General features: G+C 39.7%; 1 protein-coding gene across 8 annotated transcripts in view; it reads left to right on the forward strand.

Annotated features, from left to right (window-relative positions):
• The window catches only part of WDFY3 (WD repeat and FYVE domain containing 3), a 152623-nt gene that overhangs the window by 34114 nt on the left and 95680 nt on the right, over positions 1-22829 (forward strand). For all 8 annotated transcript variants that reach the window (XM_077176944.1, XM_077176948.1, XM_077176947.1 and 5 more), the window contains one exon: positions 16454-16664. In XM_077176944.1, coding sequence (XP_077033059.1) covers positions 16485-16664 — 180 coding nt within the window. In that variant the 5' untranslated portion in view covers positions 16454-16484. The remainder of the gene's footprint in view (positions 1-16453; positions 16665-22829) is intronic.

Below are 22829 nucleotides of genomic sequence, written 5' to 3' on the forward strand. Positions count from 1 at the left end.
TACTACTTTATGGAGAATAAAAGAAGATGAAGATGAATCTCCTCTCGTGATGGTCTTCCTCTTGACTTAGTAAAAGCAGTTGGTTTCAAGCAGCCTGTTGAATGCAGACTATTTTGTGACTCTGTGAAGACTGTCTTGTTAAAATCCTGATCTGCTATTCAGATATTTATGTAGTAAATATTTCCTTGGCACTTCATGCGTCCTGTTCTTTCAGTTCTGAGGACGTGCAAGAACTGGCAGAACTTAACAGCTTGGTTTTATGGTTGCAGTTGTGTTCCTTTCAGACCCAAGCCTGCTATATTTGATTTGGTTGAGATCTCCATGAGGCCACGTTGAGTTTCTCTCCAGCTGTGGAATGACTTACCTGCAGGTACATGGATAGTAGTAAAAACTGTGATGCAGTTTATGAGCACATAGGAGATAATGAGATAAGGGAAGACAGCCAACCAAAATAAATTTGCTAGGGAGAAAATAGTGTCAAACTGATTAGTTTGCTTCCTTGACAGATGAATTAGATTAGTGCATAAGGGAGGCAAGGGAGAGAAGTGATACAAATAGAAGTGTATAAGGTTCTGAAGGATGTTCTTTTGAGCCTAATATGTGCAGTGTTTTTGTTTTTTAAATGGGATCTTCCTTAAATTACTATATTGCAGGAGCAAAAATTATTAAAACTGGTTGTGTGGAGCACTTAAGAGGGATTTGAGATCACTTGGAAAAGCATTTGAAGTAGGCTTCCATACTATACTAGCTTGTCATGGCTGGATTTGTCAACGGCACCCATTATTTAGATTTTTGTACATGGAGTAGAGTTTACTTATGAGTTGTGCAGGTGAGGTCAGTCTGGGAGTAGACAGAATGTGCAGCTCAGGGAGTTGATATGAAGCTGTTTGTCACTGGGATAAGCCAAGTGTGTGTGTTGGCTTGACCTGACTGACTCACCCTGTGTTTATTTGTTATACCAAAGGATCTAAGTCAGTGTGTATAACCTAATTATGCTGAGTTTACTGCATTGGATGGCCTCTTCCAACACTCACAGCACAGCTTGTGGTACTTTTTTATCCTTTAGAAAACTGTAGCACTGAAACCTAGAACTAGAAAGGAAGTGTTTGTTTATTTGTAGCAGTTTCTTTATTCTGCCACGGGGAGAATGATGTGTGAGTAGGGAAGAGTGACCATATTTTTTAAGAGCTTTTGTAGAATGAGATAGGAAATATGGAAATAATTGTCGTCTTGGGATGGTGTCAGAGGAGTCTGTCATACTGCTTTGTTTTAAATTCCCTGTGATAGAAAGGGGTGTTTGTGTGCCATGCTCTTGTATACACAATGCTCTTCTCATCGTTGTCAGGTTATCATGAAAGATTCATTTCATGGCTCCCTTAGAGGTAAACACTAACATTTCACACTGGGTCAGTAATTTTTGCTAGCAATAGATTAATGCCTAAAACTTCCTTGTCTGACATGTTCCCATCTATGATGCCATAGTTTCTTATGGATGGGAAGCATAGTGAGGCCAGGAAAAAAAAAATCTCTATTTAGGTTATCTCTGTGGGGATGCTGCTCTCTGTTTCTATGATCCCTGCTGCCGTTTTCCTGACTCCTTGGCGTATGGCTTTTTCCTTGGTATCCTAGCAAATGTTTTTCTAGCAAAACTACAAATTAAGAAGGTACATCTTAGCAGCAGAAAGTGGTGCACCAGTGTTGTAACTGGAATTACAGGAATGCTGTGAAGGTTTCATGCCCCATCTTCTGTCCCAAAGGGAGGGGAATATTGGAAGAGCCATTGCTGCTAAGTGATAGCCTGTGAAAGGCAAGCCTTAGGCAGTCCCTTGGAAAGACTTTTAAGTCCCATGAATTGAAACAAACTGGAGGCATGGTAAACCTAGTTTTAGAGCTTTCCCTTGTTTGATTTTAATTTCAGGAAGTTGCCTGGGAGAAATCTCAAAAGCGCATTCCTGTAGGTGCAAGAATAACTGTTCAAAGTGCATGGAGATGAAACTGATGTGCAGCAATTTTTATAAGTGAGGAAATAATAGTGCAGAAGTGGGCTACCACCTGCCGTGTTGCAGTGAGAGTATAGTAGAAGTACGGTTAACTCTTTGGTGTTGCTAAAAGGTCACCTTAGGAGAAGACAGAGAAGTAAAATCAAACTAAAGAAAGAAATATACGATAAAACTGTGAAGGAATATATGGATGTATATATTATGGAATATTATATATATATTATGGAATATATGGATGTATAAGAGAAGAAGCCTTCACTTTGATTGTTGATTGCAACTATTGTTGCAATTAAATCTTAGTATTGAGCATTTATTTGCCTAATTATTTCATGTGTCTTTGTTTGCCAGCATATTGTTGTGTTTCACTCTGTTTATTGCATTTTGTTTGTCGTAAAAATAAACAAGAAAATAAGAGTAGTTATCCTCATTCTGTATGCTGCTTACTGTCTTAAAAGAAACACAAAACCAGAGAAAAGGGGTAGCAACTGAAAAGTCTTCTTTTCTCTCTTGTGAGGAGCAACTTCTGTCCCCAGGTTCTTTGCATCCAGAGACAGCCAAGCACAGTGCAGGTCATCTAAGTAAGGCCATACACTTTCACAGATGCACTGCAGAAGAAAGGACTTGCATTAAATAACTACTCAGTGATTTATGTAAATGGCATTACAATACATTTGATAGACAATTACTCTCTCTTTTTTTGTTCTCTTCTTAATGTTTTTTCCTTCAGTAAGGAAGTCTGTTTCTTTAGTGTGTGTATGCGTGGGTGAATCCAAGGGAAAAATGTGAATAAACTCCATGTCAGTAGTTGTGCTTTTACTAAGTGGATGCTCAAGCTCTCTTCTGGGATAAATTTAGTTGGAAAGTAGTGTCCACTATAGTCATCATTTGAGTATCATTCTAGGAGAATTCTTTTCAGAGAACTGCAGCTTCAATCATAATTTGTTTTCTGTACCCTTGCTTATTACTAGGGATAGGGGCAAGTGTAGTAGTGAGACATAACATGCGAGTTTGGATAACATAATGGATTTCTTTGAAAATACTACCACTTCTGAATAGTTTTTGTTATTGAAACAAAACACCTGGTGGTTCTAGATTGTATGGTGCTGTGCATGAAAGTAGCATTGCAAGCTAGAATAGTAAACAGTGTTAAAAAAGACAACAAGCCAACAAAGCCCTGAAAAGCAGAAGAGTTAATCAAGAAAATCCACACTGCATCCGATCCAGATTCTAGAAAGGAGCGTCTCTTGTCCTTAGTCTATTTTTTCCCTTAGAATAATTAGTTCTATTGTAACCAAAATTGAAATGTATTTACTTTCCTGTGTGATAAGAGAAGCAGGAAAATGTCATCTTGCAAATTAATTTGTAAGCCATGATACATCATTCTCCTTTGCAGTGATTGTACTGCTGACCAGATGTCAATTTACTTGAGCACACAGTTTTTCATCTTGATCCGGTGCTTGTTTTGGATGTATTCTTTATGAAGCAGCTGTATCAGTGACTGGGGCCTGTGCACTGGACAAGGGATCCCTTCCCTTGGAGTCCCAGCCTGCTGGGAGAGGGAGCAGCTGCTCCTTGCTCACAGTCCCTCCCGCCTGGGCACTGGTACAGTCGGCGCGGGGGCTGGTGGCGCAAAGCTCGGCAGAGCCGCCTGACCGCCACAGGGATGTTTACTGACCGAGGGCTGGCAGCACCTTGGAGGCACGGGGGCTTGTCTCCTGTCTCTAGTGTCTTACAAGGGGACCACTTGGAAACTAAGATGCTGGCACTGGACTTCAAGAATTCAAGGTAGGATGAGACCTAAATGAATCCCAGCCACTTTTAATTCTTTGCATGATAGTTTTCCCCCACAGACTAAAATTTAATTTCATGACTAGCACGTGTGAAGTTGCACCTCTTGTTTTCAGACTTGCTGTTATAGGAGAAGTTGAACCAAAGCTGTGACTGATCAAAGGTTTAGTCACAATCTAGTGATATTTTTGAATAAAATGAGTAATGCACAACTGCATAATTTTCTGTGTTTAGGATGTTGGCTTTAGAGAAATAAGTTAAAAGTAGGTAGTTGACATTTATCATCCCAGCTAAGGAAGAAAACAATTGATTTTAGTTTGTCACATGGGTAATTTTCAAAATACAACTAATACGAGCCTTGAGTGCAGTAGTTTTGCTGTGAAGCAAGCTTGTTATCGAGTTGTGTTACACATGTTCTAAGAAATCTAACAACTTGGAGAAAATAATATTAAGGTAGTATTTTCCCTGTCTCTTGAGTGCTATAGGCTTCATTTTTTCCCTTTGAATAAGAGGAACTCACTTTTGGGAGGATTTCTAGCTGCTGTATTTAATCTTGTAATACACTGCAAACTGGTGTCGAGAAATCATTTATTCATTGTGAAATACAGCTTTTATTTTGGCACTATTGCCAAACAGGGCTAGAACATGAGTAATGAAGAGAAAAAACAAAAATAGTTTTGAAAGTAGTTATGGTAAATAGTAAATATACCTACCTCTTTATCGGCAATCAAAAATGAGCAAAATAAGTATAGGTTTTCTAAAATGTTGCAGCTTTTTCCCTTTATGAGAGACACCAGCTTCAATATACAAAAACATCTATGCCCACTTTGATCATTTAAAAGTGTGCCATTGAAAAAAAATTCACTGGAGAACTGGAGGAATCCATTCATTTGAGTAATTAATATTGCTTTTAAAGTCTGCAGTTTTAGTCTGCTTTGTAGGTTTGTGTTTTTTCTTGTTAAGTGTTTATTTTGTGGGGGTGTTTTGTCTTTCCCCTCTTTTGTTTTTTCCTGTTTAATCCTTTATCTGACACATTCACTGCTGGAGATGGAAACCTTGTAGATCTCATGGGCTACTTCTAAATCCAAACATTTCAGTCCTGCCTTGGATCTGTCCCAGGCTTTCTCTGCAAGACAGTGTTCTGGGAGCAGCAGTCTCTTCTGTTACTGAGGAGCTAGAGCTGTTTTCTATAAGGAAAGGTCCACAATCAGCTCTTTTGTCTTTGCTCCATGTGAGGCTCCTGAGAAGTGTTTCCATGTGCAGTCTGGTGGAGCTGGATCCAAAACCACCCTGGGAGCCCAGGATGTTAATCTAGCTCTGCCTGCAATCCTCAGGAAGACTGAAGATGAGACTGAGAGGGGTTGAATTGCTTTTATCTGCAATTTGTGACTGTAATCCCCAGAGGATCTTCTGCCATCCAACAAGGAGGAGGAGAAGAGAGGGAATGTGAGGAGAAAAGACAGTACTTTTCTCCCATTGTTACAATACTTGCTTAGTTACACAAAGCATAGGAATCTTTACTGGTTTTCCCACTGGTGGTGCCTCTTATGAGGAGCAGCTGAGGGAAGGAGGATTGTTTAGCCTGGGGAAAAAGAGGATGAAGAGGACCTTACTGCTCTCTGCAACTACCTGAGAGGAAGTGCTAGTGAGGTGGGTGTCCGTCTTCTGTGCCAAGTAACAGGATGAGAAGAAATCACAGAATCATTAGGGCTGGAAAGGACCTCTGGAGATCATCCAGTCCAACCCTCCTACCAAGGCAGGGTCACTTGTAGCAGGTGACACAGGAGCACATCCAGGTGGATTTGAAATGTCGTCAGAGACGTAGACTCCACAACCTCTGTGGGCAGCCTGTTCCAGGGCTCTGCCACACTCAGTGTGAAGAAATTCTTCCTCCATGTTGAGGTGGAACTTCTTGTGTTTTAGTTTATGGCCATTGCTCCACATCCTGTCACTGAGCACTGCCAGAGAGTCTGGTACCATTCTTTGGGCACCCATCTTTGTGGGCGTTAATGAGATGCCCTTCAATCTTCTCTTCTCCAGACTATACAGGTCCAGCTTCCACAGCCCCTCCTCACATGAGAGGTGATCCAGATCCCTCATTGTCTTTGTGTCCCTCCTCTGTACCCTCTCCAGTAGCTTCTTGTCTTTTTGTCCTAAGGAGCTCAGAATTGAACACAGCACTCCAGATGTGGCCTCACCAGGGCTGAGTAGAGGGGCAGGATCACCTTTCCCATCTGTCAGATGCACCCCAGAATCCCATTGGCCCCAGCCATCAAATATCCTCAAGTTGTGCCATGGAAGGCTTTGATTGGATATTAAGAAAAAGTTCTTCACAGAAGGGATTATCAAGCACTGAAAGAGGCTGCCCAGAGAAGGGGCTGCTCCAGTCATCATATTTAAAAGATGTGCAGATGAGGCAGTTGGGCACATGGTTTAGTGGTGGACTCGGCAGTGCTGGGTTAGAGGTTGGACTTGATGATCTTAAGGGTCTTTTCAAGCCTAAGTGGTCCTTGGGTTCTGTACTGTATGGTATGCAGATTTTGATTCCAGTGGAGCTCAGTGGATGCCTTTGGAGCATCCTAATTTCAGGCAGAAGATAACGTGTCTGCAAGTATTTCTGCTGCTTTTCCATTAATCTCTGGACTGAATTGCTGATTATAAGGTCTTGGGCTGTTTTATTTTGTTTTGCACTTAGAAATACTATGAACATGCAGCTTAAAACATTGGGGTTATTCACCCTTACTTACTTCCTCTTGCTTCAAAAATAAACAAGCATTTGTGCCCAGCCTTTAATGCTGATTTAAATGCAGATAGGCTGCTGGTTTTGTTACAATCTTTCTGCTTCGATGGTAGCAGAGAGAGGAATTTTATTACATCAGCCAAACATGTGCTGGTAGGATAATTTTGTTGTTTTTCTTATCTGTGTTGTTAGAAACAAGGGTGGCTCTATGGAGACAAATTTTACAGGTAATGGGCTTCTACTTACTGCTCCTTCATATGCAAATTTCCTAAAGGCAGAAGAAATGTTTTCTTTTTGGTGTATAAATGGTTGGTTTACATGGCTGCAGGAAGTTTTTGCTTTAGATTTCTGTTGAGAAGAAAACCCACTACCACCACCACCACCACCACAAATGGGGACCGTGCTCCTGTTAAAAAAATCCGGTGGCTTTTTTAGCTAAATGTGAGAACCGTGCTTAGTGTCACTATTGTCATTACTGAATATGTCCTGTTTGGTGCTTCTTTGCTTCCTGCATGGCCTTACTGTGAGGATATACAGGCTCTCTCCTGTTCCAGTTTCGCTGGTTTCCTTCCCCATCTTCCCCACCGCACCCTCCCACTCCCCATCACTTCCAAAGGTGAATAGGCCAAAGCACTCTTCCCCGTTCTTGATGGTGGCTCATTGTTTCACTATTGGTTCGAATGCAGTAACTTTCCTAGGAAGGCTTTTTCACTTTGCTTGTTTACTGTGAAGGCAAGAGCCACAAGTCCAGAGCAGTGTTATTATTCCTGTGCAATTGTTGATGTCTGCATTCCAGCGAAGCACACGCTTGTCTCCTCAGATCCCAGATTATTTTGCATTTTTGTTTGTTTTTCTGTGTGTGTCCCCTACCCTCTCATCCTCTCACCCCTTTTTTGTTTTCTAGGGGCTTCTTAGCAGAATTTTCTCTCCTGAATTAATGGTTTAGTCATTGTCATGCATTTCGGGACTTCAACCTAAAATTTCAGTTCCTGCTATATGTCCAATGGGCTCTAACTAGTATCCTCTTGTCCAGTTAAAGCAAATCAGTTTATTTAGGCCTTTTGAAAACAAAACAACTCAAAACAAGAAAACCAGCATTCACAGATACTCAAGATATTTTTCCAGGGAACACGTCAAGAATTCAATTAGAAGTTGCTCTCCAATATATTGAGGAAGCAAATAGTCTGTTCTATTTTAGTTTGAGTTTTTTAACCAGTTGTTACCTATCTTTGTGGTATTCTGTGTATTTTTTCTGATGCTGCATAGGTTAGTTGGTTCATAAGCTTCCGATAAAATGTTCCAATTGATTCCTCCATTTCAGGTAATTTTGCTGAGCTGCAAATGTTTCTGAGATGTTACAACTCTGCCAGCATATGTTAAAAATGAAAATGATGTTTCAGTATTTACTTTTCCTCAATGTGTTTTTGAGCTCCAGATGTTTATAGCAATACTGAGGTTTGCAGGATAATATGAGTTTGCTTATCTACTGTCTTGTCAACCAGCAGGTGGAAATGGGAGTCATTCCCACCTCAAATATCCAGTTACACGGTTCCAGATTAACATTAATCTGACAAATTATAGGTTCCAAAACTAATCTGCTGGGTTTATAATGTATGCATACTGGTTACACTGAAGAACAGAATTTCTGTTCCCTCAGTCCAAAACCTGTTAACTTACTAGGCATCATTTTTCTATAAATAAGTGTTTCAAAAATACATGTTGGTGAGCAATGTCTCTATTTTTGTCATGTTTTGTGTCTGCTTCAGCTAAGTTGGACTTTGCTTCTGCCTGTCAGGATTTTTGTGTTACACATATTTTTGTCTCCTCGGTTAGCATATTCTTCTGGTAAAAAAATGTCCTTTGCATTCCTTGAGTAGAGGAGGAATTGTATGTCCAGAGCCAGTTCAGACTTTGGCAATCCAGCTCTGAGTGCCGCAGCTTTGAGACCACACTGGAACAGGTTAGAGGAGTGGAGAAAATGTCTCAGTGGTATGATTGCACAAGCAGGGGCAAATGGTTTCTTGGAGCCTGGATGTCTATGAATGAACCCCCTGAAGGTGCTAATCCAGTGTCTCCTTTCTAACATAATACCTGCATAGAGCCCTGTACTTTGATCTTCACTGTAACTGATGATTAGGGGTAATGAAACATGCAAGAGTGACTTATTTTCTGGAATGACCATTTCTCATCTCATAAAGCAGAAAGGTTTCTTTTACACATGAAGAGTTTGGTTGGTCCTCAGCCCTGCAATGGCAATATATTTCTGCCATGAACAAATTATTCAAAACCTTTTTCTGGTGTAAATATTGTCTTTTTTTCTCCAACCTAAGCAGATACCATGGAGCAATTTTGAGGTATGGAATTTTCCACCTTCTTTGATGGCTAGCAAACCTAAACTGTTTTTTTGGAGATCAGATCTGCGTTTATATGCAGATGAGGTGGTTTAAGACTTTGCATTGAATTCAGAGATGAAGGTGTGTAGAACCTGGCAGTCAAATATGGATTTCAGGTAGCCTTAGGGTTTGTTGGATGGTATTTCTTCGTCTTGTGAAGAGATGAAGGACCATCTGTTACAGATACCTCAAAGATGAGGTTTTCTGCTCTTCCTAGCTGGATACAATATTCATTACATGCCATTTGGCTTCTGAAAAGTGAAAATTACTCATTCAGCTCCCGTGATGTTTTTCAAAAGCTGCTTTTAAACAAGTAGTGGATTTAGCTATTTGAATGTTTACAACAGCAGATTTACCTTTTGGTTCTCAGGATTGTGTGTGATAGTTTGAGACAAAATAAGAATTCATCTTTCATTTTAATGGAAAAAGATGTAAAGTGTAGAAAGGCAGACACCTTAAATCAACATGTCTCTAGTTTAAATAGCCTGTATTTGAGCTTTCTGGCAGTTTGCTTTTTCAGCATTTTCAATTCTTTAGCTTGGTTATCAGTTTATTACTGAGCTGAGAAAATGGAAGTCCTTAAGTCTTGTTAAAGGCTTCCTTAAAGAAAAACAGTACTGAGAATTGGGTTCCTGGTGATGACAGATCATAATGAGTGCTAAATAAAGATGTAGGAAGTGGAATTGTCATCATCCAGCCAAAAATCACATTCTAGATGCAGCGTGGACAAATTTGTTCCTCACAGGAAAAGGTGGCACACATTTGCTTCCTTGTGCGCTGTCTTGTCTTTACTCTCTGTAAAAGTAACTTGTAGTTCCCTTCTGTTTCATCAAGGTGTGAGTTTTGTACACCATCTCCAGATGTCTGTGGGCAATGCTTGCAGTCACATCCTTTGCCTCCACGTGTGAATGGGTAGTCCTTCATGCCAGGTGACTCTTGTTCTGTGCTGTTGCTCTGAACAATGATGTTGGAGCAGGGTCTTCAGTCCCAAGGGCATTCTGGATTGTGGGACTGTACTCCTGGTATCGAAGTTGTCTCTGCTTTTCTTACATGGAGATAGCAACGAAGAAAAGTGATGCCACTTCAGCTGAGGTTTGGAGAAGTACTACACACTATTTTCAGATAGAGTAGGTAGGATTTAATACTTTGGATTACAGGCTTTTTTTTTTTTTTTTTTTTTTTGGAGATGGCAGAAGTGTTTGTAGCCTGGAAATAATTTGTTATAGTAGTGCAAGTAATTTTGGGTAATGTGGTTATTAAAGCACTAGAAAACGCAGTGACAGTTATCTTCTAGATACAAGCTTTACACGGTAAGTCAGGAAAAAAATAGGCTATTTGCAGAAGTCAAAAGCGGTACTTTATTTTCTTATTTGAAAAAAATGAAGTGCAAAAAGCTGATATAACTAAAGGTCATTTTCATTTAAGTTATTAGTAAGTAAGAATATGTTCATTATTAGTCTTTAGCAAGACAGCTCTCCTCCATCCCAGCAGCATAGGTCAAAAGTATCACTGTTATTTAATTGTTGTCCTTTTACACTGAATATAAAACATTAACCTTCAAGAGGGTACAAACCACAGGAAATCTACTCTATCAGCACTTGCTATTATGTGTCATTATCATGAATAATTTGTGGGAAATCGAAGAAGACTGATAGACCATGTTTTATAGCTTTATCTTTCTCAATAAACAGTTACTAAAGTTCTTCATATTTGTTGAAGCATTAGAATTTTTGTTTTTTGCAGAGATTTCAAGGCATTAAGATCAGATTGAGTATAAGAATAGCTTTTCTAATATTGCAAATAACAGAGAAATTTTATCTTTAGCTGTCATCTGAGTGGAGTTCAGAGAACAGGAAAAACATGTCCTGAGTAAGGATTGCAAGGCTTTTTTGTTTGTTTGTTTCTTAGAGGTATTAAAGCAAAAAATAGCTGCATTGAGTTCTCAGGTTTGGATACTACCCTGTGAACTGAGACACCTCTGTAAGCAGCTCTTCAATCTATAGAAACAGACTAGTATTAGCTCTTTTTTCATCTAAAAAAGCCAAGATTGTTTTTAGGTGGTAACATGAGGTTGCTCAAGAAATTTTGAATTTTTTCAGTGCAAAGGAGGGAAAAAGCCAAACCATACACACAAAAGTCATGACTTTGAAATAATAGTGTGACCTTGCAAATCCTTGCCTGCACACCTTCCTTAACTTCCTTAATGATACTTAGCAATACTTAAAAGGTGGAGTGGGAGTTGGTGGTGTTTTCATGTTGGGGAGGTTTCTTAATGAAATAGTTCCCATTTCAGCCAGATGACTGGATACTTAACAAGAGGAAACCATCATATGGGAATAGGCACTTTTATTACTGGGGCAGAATATGAGATTTACTTCAGGCTCTCTCTTAGCAGGCAACATTCCCCAAAGGCATGCGTGCCAGTTCAGTCTGTCAGGGAAAGCTCATGGCATCCCTTTCAGCAACACAGCTTGCTTGTGCATGATTTTCTTTGTGTGTGAGTAGTTGTTTTGTGTTTGGTGGCAGGACTGGTGGGGGGGAAGGGAATGGGAGGAAGTAGTTGTGTTCCTCGCTTCCCCTCCTACTGATGTTTTTGTCTACAAAGAGAATTTTTTATTCCTGCTCAGTTCTAAGCAAAAATGGATGTGTATCTAGCCAGTAACAGCTCTTTATTGTTTCCTCTGAAGGCCAGACAATGGCCTTTTGAATAGTGCATATTGATGATCATCTTCAGAATGTTAGTACTCACTGCATGGGTAGGGAACCTGAAATTCAGGAAAGAAGTAACAGACCTAGTGGGGAGGGAACTAGAAGGTGTGGAATTTACTGATCCTAATGGACTTCTGAGATTGATTATAGGAAGAATACTTAAATTTCATTTTCCTGAGATAGTTGGGGGGGTGGAGGTGTGTACCGGTGTCCCATTATAATCTGCAAAGAGAGAAGTTGATTCCTGTTTCACTGCTAAGTTGCTGATGTAATAACAGTATAGTGCCTGGAGAAACAGGCACTTGTGACTGTAATTACTTAGCAGTTAATTATCTAGCTGCTTATTTAAATAACATCCTTTTGGAGCTAGATGCAGAGCTCGGATTTATAATAGCTGTTGTGAAAATGAGTGTGTCTCATGCAGCTTCTGTCTGTCTACTTTTTTTTGTTCACAAATGTTTTGATAGCTGTAGTAGTATTACCCGTACATTATCATACCCTAACTCGTGTTAATGATTATGTGTGTGTGTGTTGTGTTTTTCTTGTAGTGTCTGTCTTTGAGCTGTGTAAGTTGTTGGTATTTTCTGTAATGTAATTTATGATCATTTTTTCAACAGCTTCCACTAACAATAGAAAACACTTTAAAATATTTTGAAGGGTAGATATTAGCTCTTACACTAACTCCTGTGAAACTTCTGGAGAATCTCCTGGGTTCATCTTGGAGATTCCCATATAAATTTACCAGGAAAGTTAAGAACCTTGGTGAATGGCTTTATATCAGAGCTGCTCAAATGGGTCAGCCTTGCTTATGCTCATGGGGAAATGTGCAGCCATCTGACAGCCTGTGGAAAAAAACAAAGGGCAGTTTTTAAAGTGAGGATGCTTATGCTATGCTTTCACTGCTTGCTTCATTTTTCCTCACATGGAGATTCTTCTGCTTCTACCACTAAGAGAAAACTGTAATGTTTACTACAAGAGCAGTAGTTTTATTGTGCATGTTTGTAATCTACTCATCAAGTGTCTTATTTTAGTCTTGGTCTGTACAGAACGTGATGCTCTGCAACTGCCATTAATTCACATTTTTAGCTCTAGTAGCTAAAATGAGGACAATAGGCTGAAATGCTTCACACCTCCTGATAAACTACATGCCTGTCGCGGTGGGGCTGCGTCACAGAACTTCCACTCACTTTGTTTGCTTTTTCAGGATAACTTCTTCCTCAGTTTAAAAAAGCCAAACACCCAACAGCTGGCTTGTCCAACTTACAGGTTCCCTATGAAGAGTGTGCCTGCTTGGACCTGCTGGGGGAAGAAACTCATCAGGGCTATGTAGTAAAGAATGTGGGGCAGCAGTGGGATGTATGTGCCAGAAGAGGGAATACGAGCAGGGAAGAGGCTCCTGTGCTGAGAACAGGTTTCTGTCCTTGCCACTTCCACAAAACTCCTCTTGAGGTTTTTGGAGCTGTCCTCTAATTGCATCTGAGTGTACTGGGTGTTTAGCTCTGAGATCACAAGCTGAGAGGAGAAGGACATCAGCTGGTCTCTAAGGGACACAACGCAAGCAAGCAGAAAGATTCAAGCATGGCAAGATTGAGGGATTAGCTGATCTCCAAAGCATCTTCAAATAGATAACCATATTATTAGACATGATCAATTTTAGCATAAGGGAGGATGTGTGTTCATTGTGTGGATATTGAGGCTGTTGCAGCACCTGTGCTGTGGAGCATATCTGTGAAAGGAAGTTGTGATGCATTCTGATCCCTGAGGAAATGCACTGCTGGGTGTGCAGAGCAGCCTTTCAGTCCAGGTTGTAGGAACCAAGGTGTAGCATCATGCTCAGAGGCATGAAGTAACAAAATACCAACCAGCTGCTCATAAAGCATCTGCTGAGAGAGGCAGGAGGCTCTCTGGGGACTGTAGGAACTGAGTGTGCAATTTAAGACTCTACTGCAAGGCATGTGCAGAGCCAGGCCAAGTTCAAGCTCTACAATCATTTACAAGACCGGCATTCCCTAACTTTTGAGTTTGCTTGTCTTAATTACTGTGCCGGCTGCTCGATTGTCATGTGCTGTAAACAAGCAGTTGTGAGCAGGTGAAGTGGCTGTTTTACTGAAAATACTGGAATCTTTTCATTTTTGACATTAAGGAGTCTGCCAGGTCATAATGCTGAATTCAAGTCACATGTGATGGTTGCAACTGACTGAGGATTGTGCAGATGCTTTCAGTTAGAATAGGAATATGTTTTTTTCTAGATACTTTTTGTTTATAGTAAAAGGTTTAGGTATACTGCTTTCTCTTCTTTGGGCCTAATTCTAAACAAAGAAAAGATCAGTCAAAATATTTGTACAGGACAAAATAGCAATACAACACTGTTCTTTTTCTGTTCACTTTCACATGTCTAAGATTTGGGCCTAATGCTGGAGGTCCCAGAGCTGACAGCTCTCTTCCCATAGATAATCTGTGCTGTGATAATCAGAGAAAATACCGCTGGATTTGGACAGGCAAAAATAAATCACAGAAATTCTTTCAGCGTTTATGTACAATATATTTTAGATTACATTGCCTGGAGCCCACTAATAAGAGAGAAACACAGTAGGAGACAACTCTGGAATAATTCCAGGAGTAGTATCTACTTTGGAATTTGGTTACTTCTGAAAAAAAAAAGAGGCAATTAATTGGGATGACATCATCTCCCCTCCCCTCCTCTTCCCTCCTTGTGGTGGGGAATAGACAGGAGGGGCCATGACTGTGTTGAGGAAGTGAGGACTATTGTAATTGTTCTCTTTGTTTGTCATCCCTTGCAGTTAACTGCCACGGTGGAGTTAAATAGACCAAAGGTGCGAAATGCCATTCCAGTAGGCTTCTTTACACTGGGAAAATACTGTGTAACATTTCTTTGGACTTCTCTGACTATACAAAACTTGTCAGATCTATAATTACAAGTGTGTGGCTGAACCAGTGTAAATTTCTGTTGTAGGTGAGTGCTTAGGCTGAATAAAGCAATAGAATTTAAAAGAAAAATTGGCCACATGAGCAAAAGCCCACAGCAGTCATGGATTTGATGACAATATGAATTTTGGGTGGGTATGTAAAAGTTCTCAGCATTTGGTGAATCATAAAAAGAAATTTAAAATATTGTCTTTAAAAGATTTTATTAAAAAGAAGATGCAGACTTTTTTCCTGCTGCTTAGACAGTGAAGATTTGGGTCTTTGAGCTCAGATGTGGTATTCTGCTATTTTACCTGTTACAGCAAGAGAAGCATCCTCAAACTGAGGAGTTTTGGAAAAGCTATGGGTTTCTGGAGGAAACTATGTTTTGTTTTTAGCTGCATGATTAATACTGATTGGAAGTGTTACTGGTGTTATTTCTTAGGGATGACATACTAAAGGACAACACTCATTTCTATCTAATTTTTTCCCAGTTGTGAAAAGCCAGTGAACATTTCCAGCATGGACTTACAGTTGCTGGCTTTAACTTAGATTAGCTTTTTTGATGACTTCTCATTTCATGAATTACAAAAATAATGGTACTAAAATGTTCATTAGCTTTAGTTCCTAATGTTTTACTATGTTTTAGTAAAATACTCTATGAATACGTTTTATGAACATGTTCCAGAAAGGTATCTTTTTCTTGGGTTAGAGAGAGAAGATTTTTCTTTTATTAATGTTTCTTATTGGTAGTTAATTGCCTTCACTTTCACAAGCATAGCTCCAGTTTGTTATTGATGTTATTTTCCTGGCTTTAGCATCCAGCTACAGTCTTTCATCACAACTTAATCTTTGGGTTGGAGTTCTTCAGTAGTGTCTACTTTCCCTTTGTTACTCTAATTACAGCACCTTTGGAATCACCACCTCTCCGTTTATTAATTGACCCTTCATGGTAACCTCTCTTTTTGACAATTTAAATAATTAAGTTCTTTAAGTTTCTTGCTGCAAGGCATTTTCTACTCTTGAATAATTTTTACAGTTAAATTTAAGCAGTGAGATGTAGGCATTGCAATTCTGTGGAGTGTTTCATTGTTGGTGGTCTTTATATATGGAGCAGCAACTGTTTTCCATGTATTCCACTTACTCCTTCCCTAACATGACCATGGTTGTGAGATTAGTCCCTTTTGCTGCAGTGGTTACACCTGTTTAGGGATCGATTACATCTATCTAGGGATTGGTTATATCTGTTTAGGGATTTATCTGTTCTGGCCCTCACACCTCTCATACAAGGTCCTGCCTGACAGACTTCAGTCGCACAGCTGGAAGACTTGGTCCGTGTTGTTTTGAAGACTGAGGTGTTATTCTGCAGAGCCGGTAGCTGAGGGGTGAGATGAACAATAGCTCCATTGGATAGCTTTGTCTCTTTGCCACAGGAGAGTCAGGAAAAAATCTGTGCTTGTCTCTGTGTGATAAAGCTGATGTCTGAGAGAGTTGGAAGGTCTTGTGTGATTAGATTTTAAAGTACTGTTTTTATTCTAGAATTAATTTGAGAATATTTTGCATTATGTAGATAACACTGTTGTAAATGCTGTGGGATGTGCACCAAAGGATTGTAAAACTCATCCAATAAAAAGTACCAAAGCATTTTGCAGTGTTCAAAGCCTGGCCAGCCATGCTTTCTGCTGGAGAATATCAGATGTTTTGCTCTTTCAAGTTGTTGGCTTTAAATTCTCCTAATCAATGCCTGGCATATAAAATTAGCTGATGCTCTTAACTCCAGTGTGGCACTTACTGTGAGGGAGGGTGCTACGTATTTGAAGGCTTTGGTGGAGTAATCCTCAGTCTCCTGTATTGAGCTTTTTTAAGGATATTGTAATATCCTTTTCCTTTCTGAACAGGATACGAGGGAGCTTCCAGAAGTCAGCCAAGATGAATATGGTGAAGAGGATCATGGGCCGGCCCCGGCAGGAAGAGTGCAGCCCCCAGGACAACGCGCTGGGCCTGATGCATCTGCGGCGCCTCTTCACGGAGCTCTGTCATCCTCCACGGCACATGACACAGAAAGAGCAGGAAGAAAAACTTTACATGATGTTACCTGTGTTCAACAGGGTAAGCCGGGCAATTTGCAAGAAGTGTTTTCTTTATTTGAATTGTTTGCTCATATTTTGTATTCCCTAGACCTTTGGGTTCTAGCACAACAGGTTTTCTCCCATTGGCATCCTTTCAATTTTCTCCTTATCCTCACATGGTTTTGTGTTAGGGGATGAACTTACCTTTGGAGATTTCCTTTTCTTATCACTTTTTCTCAAGTGCAATCCACAGATGCATGTAGACTGACAGCTTTTCTGCAGTGCTCACTGCTATTACAGTCATCTGATTTCCAACCTAAACTTTGCAAGCAAGTTTATACACACTTTTTTTGTGTGACAGCACTGTCCTTGAGTCTAAATAGCTCTTCTCCCTTCTTTGCATTTATTGTACTGATGCTTATTTAGAGATAGCAATCATAATATGTCCTGTCAACTTGGTTTTTCTAGGCTATATGAGCTGAACAATTTTTATTTCTCATGTGTTCTTATCATCCTTATAGGCCATTTTCTATGTATTGAGTCTGAATCTCCCTTCATGGACAAGGGACATTTTGAACAAGCAATCTGTAGGGAATGTATAAGAGCCACTTTTACTGTGGCATTCATATTTCATTATTCCCTTGTACTTAGGCACTGAGATTTTGTTTTGACGCAGAACTATGGCAACTGTCACTGGAATTAATGGGAACTAAATCCTCCTGATATCTTCTATCAGTCAGTTACCCTACCAGGTTATTGTGAATAATGATTTTGATGGTAGTTTTAGGGTCATGAAAGACCAGTAGGTACATATTTAGCTTTCTGTTTTTCTCCCCACTGTGTGCTCTTACTCTTTACTTTTTGGGTGATAGATTTGTGCTTGTATATGCTAGCTCAGAGATCTGGAATAATCCAAAAACTAAAAAATTAAAAGGATGTTTTGTTGAAAGTATGGCTTATGAAGGTGTTAGACATGGAGCTGCTTGCATGCTTGTGCTGGTTTTGCTGGGATAGTTAATTTTCTTTAAAGTAGCTCTGTGGGCTGTGTTTTGGCTTCGTGCTGGAAATAATGCGACACTATGGGGATGTTTTAGTTGTTGCTGAGCAGTGCTTTGTCAGAGGCAAGGCCTTTCTGCTCCTCACCCCTCTCCACCAGTGAAGAGGCTGGGAGTGCAAATGGAACTGGGAGGAGACTCAGTGACCCCAGCTGACACAGTGGATATCCCCCACATATGATGTCAGGCTCAGCATAAAGCAGGGTTAAGAAGAAGAGGGAGGTGGAGGGGATGTTCAAGTGATTTGTCTTTCCAAGTCACTGTTACCTATGATGGGGCCACGCTGTCCTAGAGAAGGCTGGGCACACTTGCCCATGGAAAGCAGTGAATGAATTCCTTGTTTTGCTTTGATTGCTTGCATGGCTTTTGCTTTCCCTATTAAACTGTATTTATCTCAACTCATGAGTTTTCTACCTTTTGCCTTGCTGTTTCTCTGCCCTATTCCACCTGAGAGCAATGGGCCAGTGTGGTGCTTAGCTGCCAGTTGAGGTTCAACTATAACAATGCTGTGTAGAAAAATTAATCCTAGTCAAGACATAGTGTTACTAGGATTTTCAGTCTACTAGGTAGTGTGCTTTAGTGGATGGATCACTTAAATGCCATTCCCTTGCCCTAGGTCTTATTTCTACTGGTAACCTGTTGTGTGAGTTTGGGAGAAGTAAGCTCATTTCATATGCCTCCTCTTTAATTTATCTTCTTAGATTATATGCCTTTTAGTTATGGACTTTCTTGATTTGTTTTTACAAATTAGCACAGTAGAGTCTTAATCTTGCCTTGAGCCCGTGAAGGTTATTTTGATGCAGGTATGCTTAGAAATCTCCCTCTGGTGGTTACATGAGGCTGATGCTTCTGGAAGCTAGAATGTCCCCACTTGAGCTTCTTCAGCAATTAACTCTGATGTGCAGGTGGAGAAGAATTTTTTCTTAGCCTTTGAGGTAACTACTGGCAGAAGCATTATATCTATAGAAATGGCAGAGGTGATTTTACTGGGTTTAAGTAAAATTAGTGTATCAATGCATGTATAGCAGTCTAAGGAAAGACTTTGATTAGAGTTCTGAGGTGAAAAAAAATCCAAGTTTTAATTTCTCCATTGTTTCTGCATTTTCTCTTTTTTGTTTTCTTTCTTAATACACATCCCCCCCTCCCTTTACACCACTTGCTGGCTTTGTCCTAATTCTCAGCTCCTCCTCTGCACTCTGCTGAAACCCAATTGAAGTTACTTCCTGTCTTTGCACCATATGTTCTAACTGTCCTTCATTCAGCTCATGTGCTGAAGCATTCTGAAAACCAAATCAGTAGCCTCAAGTTTTCTTTTTACTTTGTGAAAATCAGCTCTTGTCAAAGTAATCTCAGGTACCATTTATATTCTTGAACAGATTGTTGGTTTCTGTGATTTCTATTTGTATGAATGCGTCTTGGCTACTCTTTTCTTCAGTTTTCCTCTTTTTTGTAGTAGCTTTTCCTTCTCCAGGTTCCCCATGTCTCTATTCTTTTGCAGAATCTATCTAGTTTTGTTTATGGGCTCTTTTCTCTGAGTCCTAGAGACTCTTTTGTACCCTTCTTTACTGAAGTGAACTTGGTGCTGAAGGCACATTCTTACATGTTTGCCAGATATTTTCTTTTTCAGTCCTACTTCTGGCTTTCCTCATTTTTCTCCCCTCCAGTTTCCTTGTTTATTTTTAATATTGCTGTCCTCAAGCTCTGCCTTCTTTGAGGTTGTGAGCTTCTTGGAGCTGTCCTTTGTGCCACAAATACAGGGTCCTGCCAGATGTTGTCACTTTAGTTTTCAGTCTCTAAAATCTGGATCATAACTTGGCATATTGAGGAAAGCAGGTGTTGTTTCTGCTCTTTCACTTCCTTTCTTGCAGACCTTGATAACTATTATCAGTCATTGATGAACTGGGATAGTGTAACCCAAACAAAACTGGTTTTTCCTGATCAGTCAGCTCTCATCCTGTCTCTGTTATAGGGGGATTTTTTTCCTTTCATTTCATGTAAAGGCATTCTTCTTTTCCTGTATTCAAGAGGCTGAGCAGTTGTGATGCCATCTATTTCTACTTTTGCAGTTTACATCTTTAGATTCCTGGTTAATGCCACCTTCTTTTGATGTCTACATACAGAGTCTGCTGTGGCTTCCACACCTTATCTAGTTTTATGTCTTCTGGAGTGTCAACTCTTGATAGTACAGGTTGTTTTGTAACAATCCTGCTAGCTCAGTAATGCTGCAGGTCACAGCAAGACAAATTGTGATTGGAATAAAAAATAGTACAAGAAAAAAAAAATCTCATTTTCTAAAGAGTCTTGGAAGAGATTTTCAGTGGCAAATATGGTAAATCTTGGTTCACTCTAAAATTCTGACACAGCTTTTCTCTGAGAAGGGGCACTTTTGCTGTCAGAAAACACTAAAACATTATTAGAAGTTCCTTTCTAAAATTTTTCTTGTTTCTCCAACTTAATCCTTAGCTGCAGAAGTGATCAGTTAATAGCTTTGTTCAAATTCAGACTCTGAATCCATCCATCAGTTAATTTCCATGGTTATCTTTATTCTGTCAAAGGTTTTGAAGTGTAATAGAGTACTTTTCCTGTTACTGCCTTAAGCAAAGGTTATGATGCTATATTATAAAAGCATTTTCTGTTACAAGATTGGGATGTTTTTATTAGGAGGAGAAACTCATGTTGTGAAGCTCAGATCAAAACTTCTGTGCTATGCCTTTGTGTAGTCCAGAATGTCTCCTATACCAGAGTGGTGAGCTGTTGGAAGTGGCAGCTGCATGTGTTTGGCTGCGATCTGTGTGTGTGTGCACAAAATGGAGTAAGGAGTCCTGGGAGAAGCATTATTAATTTTTGCTGAGTGCAGAGATCTAAAGTGAAGACGGTAACTCTGCTTCCCAGAGGCATCCAAGTGGCCAGCAGCTGGCAGCCAGTTAAATAACCAGGGTATCCAGGAGCTCTTGAGACTTTCTTGCTTAGCCATAGGGTTGAGTTTTTTCCTTTTATTAGAGGTATCTCAAGTTTTGTGGGAAATGCAGCTTAATTTCCTTTTTATTTTTTTATTTTGAGTATTATTAATGAGTATATTCAGCAGAGCTAAAGCATTCTTAAGTTTGGTTTATAGATAGAACATGTCTCAAATCTGCATGGATAAAACCATCTTGCTAGTTCTGGTAACAAGTGGGTTTACAGACCACTTCTTTTTCTTCATTGTTCAGGGAGGCTTATGAAATGATGAATCACATAGTAATGAAAAGCTAAATTGGTGCGTAATTAAGAAAAGATTGGCCCTGTGGAAGAGTACTCAAAAGGCTCCTTTCAGAGTTCAGTGAGTTTGTGGAAGCACTGCTCTACCAACGTGGTGGTAATGCTTGTGCAATATGTGAGAAAAGTGGATAGAATGATGAAGAGGCTGGTTTTGAATAAGTGGTACATTGTTATATTATCTTGAAAGAGCCTTGCTTTTCCATATTAAAAAGATTATTTACTGCTAAAATGTGTAACATCCTGTTCTTGGTTTTTACTACCACTTTTAGTCTAAGGGTATATAAATATCCAATGGAGATGCCTATTCTACATAGTGCAAACTTGGTTATGGGGCAACTAATTAAAATCCACTTGACCTCAGTTAACCTTTTGCTGTAACTTTGAGTTCTCTGCATTTCCTGGTAACTACTGATGAATCTGAGCAAGCTCAGGACAGGTAACAGGGCCAATAGTTTTTCCTCTTCACTTGGTCTGCGTGAAAGAGCTTTAAACAATTAGTGACGACAAGATGCTAGTGTGCGTTCTGGTCTAGATAATCTTGCTTATGTTATGTGAGCATGCAAACCTCAAGGCCCTCTTCCCTTCTTACAGCTTTGTGGAAGTTAGGGGCTCTTGGATGAATTGGGAGCTGATGCAGACAACTGCAAAAGGAGGTCTTGTGAAATATTTAGGGAAACTTGGAATGTCTGTACTAGGCCTGTTGTGTAGTCTGTAATTCAAATGAGGGGTGTTTTTCTTGGTGGGCAGAAAACAGTTGTCTGCCTGTAATGTCTGGTCTCCCATTTGCTTGCTTTAATAATAATAGTGGTTGATCTTTCCAGTATGAGAAATACTTATGCCTTGGGTGAAAATTACTTTTATTTTGAGGAAACTGAGTGTTCAATTTCAGTGTTGTATTTCTGGCTCCATTTCATCATGACTTTGCAATGCAAGTAGACAGGAGAAATATTTTTGGCTTTTTTGTGATGTGCTGGAGAAGCTGATACTAAAGGAGGTAAGAAGTCAAACTTTGACAAAGGTTATTCTTTCCTTCTGCCTTTTAAGTCTTCTTCAGTGACTTAGGGGTTCCAAGGTTAACTGGCACCACAATTACCATGCATCCTTGCTGGCTGTAATAATGGATTTCACTGGACTTGAGAATGACCTGAGCCAAGTATGTCAGCAGTTTAGCTGTAATAGGATAACTGGGTCACCCAGAGAAAGGAGACAGGGGTGAAGCAACTGTTGAGTCCAAATCAACTGTACTGTTGTAGAACACATCCTCCTTCTGGGAGGCCAGTGTAACCTGTTGAACTTAGGTTTTGCTAGAAGAATGCTGTCATCTTTTATGCTCATCAGGAACATTACTGAACGTTACATAAATATCTGTAAGGGAAAAAAAACATTAAACAAGGAGAGACTGTTCAGGTGTTGAGCAGGCTGTTCTGTTGCTTCAGCTCTAACACACATGATGATACCATAATTGGGATTGCATGCTTTGTTAATGAATATTGTGGGTTTATTGTGACCATTTTAGTGCAAGTTTTACATTGGAAATGTGGATAAAGACTCCATTTTTTGTGCAGTCTTGAATGGAGAGTAAATTACTGCAGCAACTAGCTAATCCATTTTGAGATTGTGTTCCACAGCTTAGTGTAATACCACAGAGTTAACACATTTTTTCCTGTTATATGTGATCTAATACATTATTAAATAACAAAATAAATGCTTAATCATGAAGAATAAGTTACTAGAATTAAGTGATAATTTATAAAAAAAAAAGCCTGCTGCTGCATTCAGGGGGATCTCAAAAGAGGAGAGTAAGTCAGGATATCAGCAACATGGGAGACTTTGTGGTATTGTGAGGTTATTGGGGAAGGACATAACAGGGCAGTTCTAATTCTTAGTCCTTT

This window comes from Agelaius phoeniceus, chromosome 4, assembly GCF_051311805.1.
Source record: "Agelaius phoeniceus isolate bAgePho1 chromosome 4, bAgePho1.hap1, whole genome shotgun sequence".
In the NCBI taxonomy this organism is placed as follows: Eukaryota; Metazoa; Chordata; class Aves; order Passeriformes; family Icteridae; genus Agelaius; species Agelaius phoeniceus.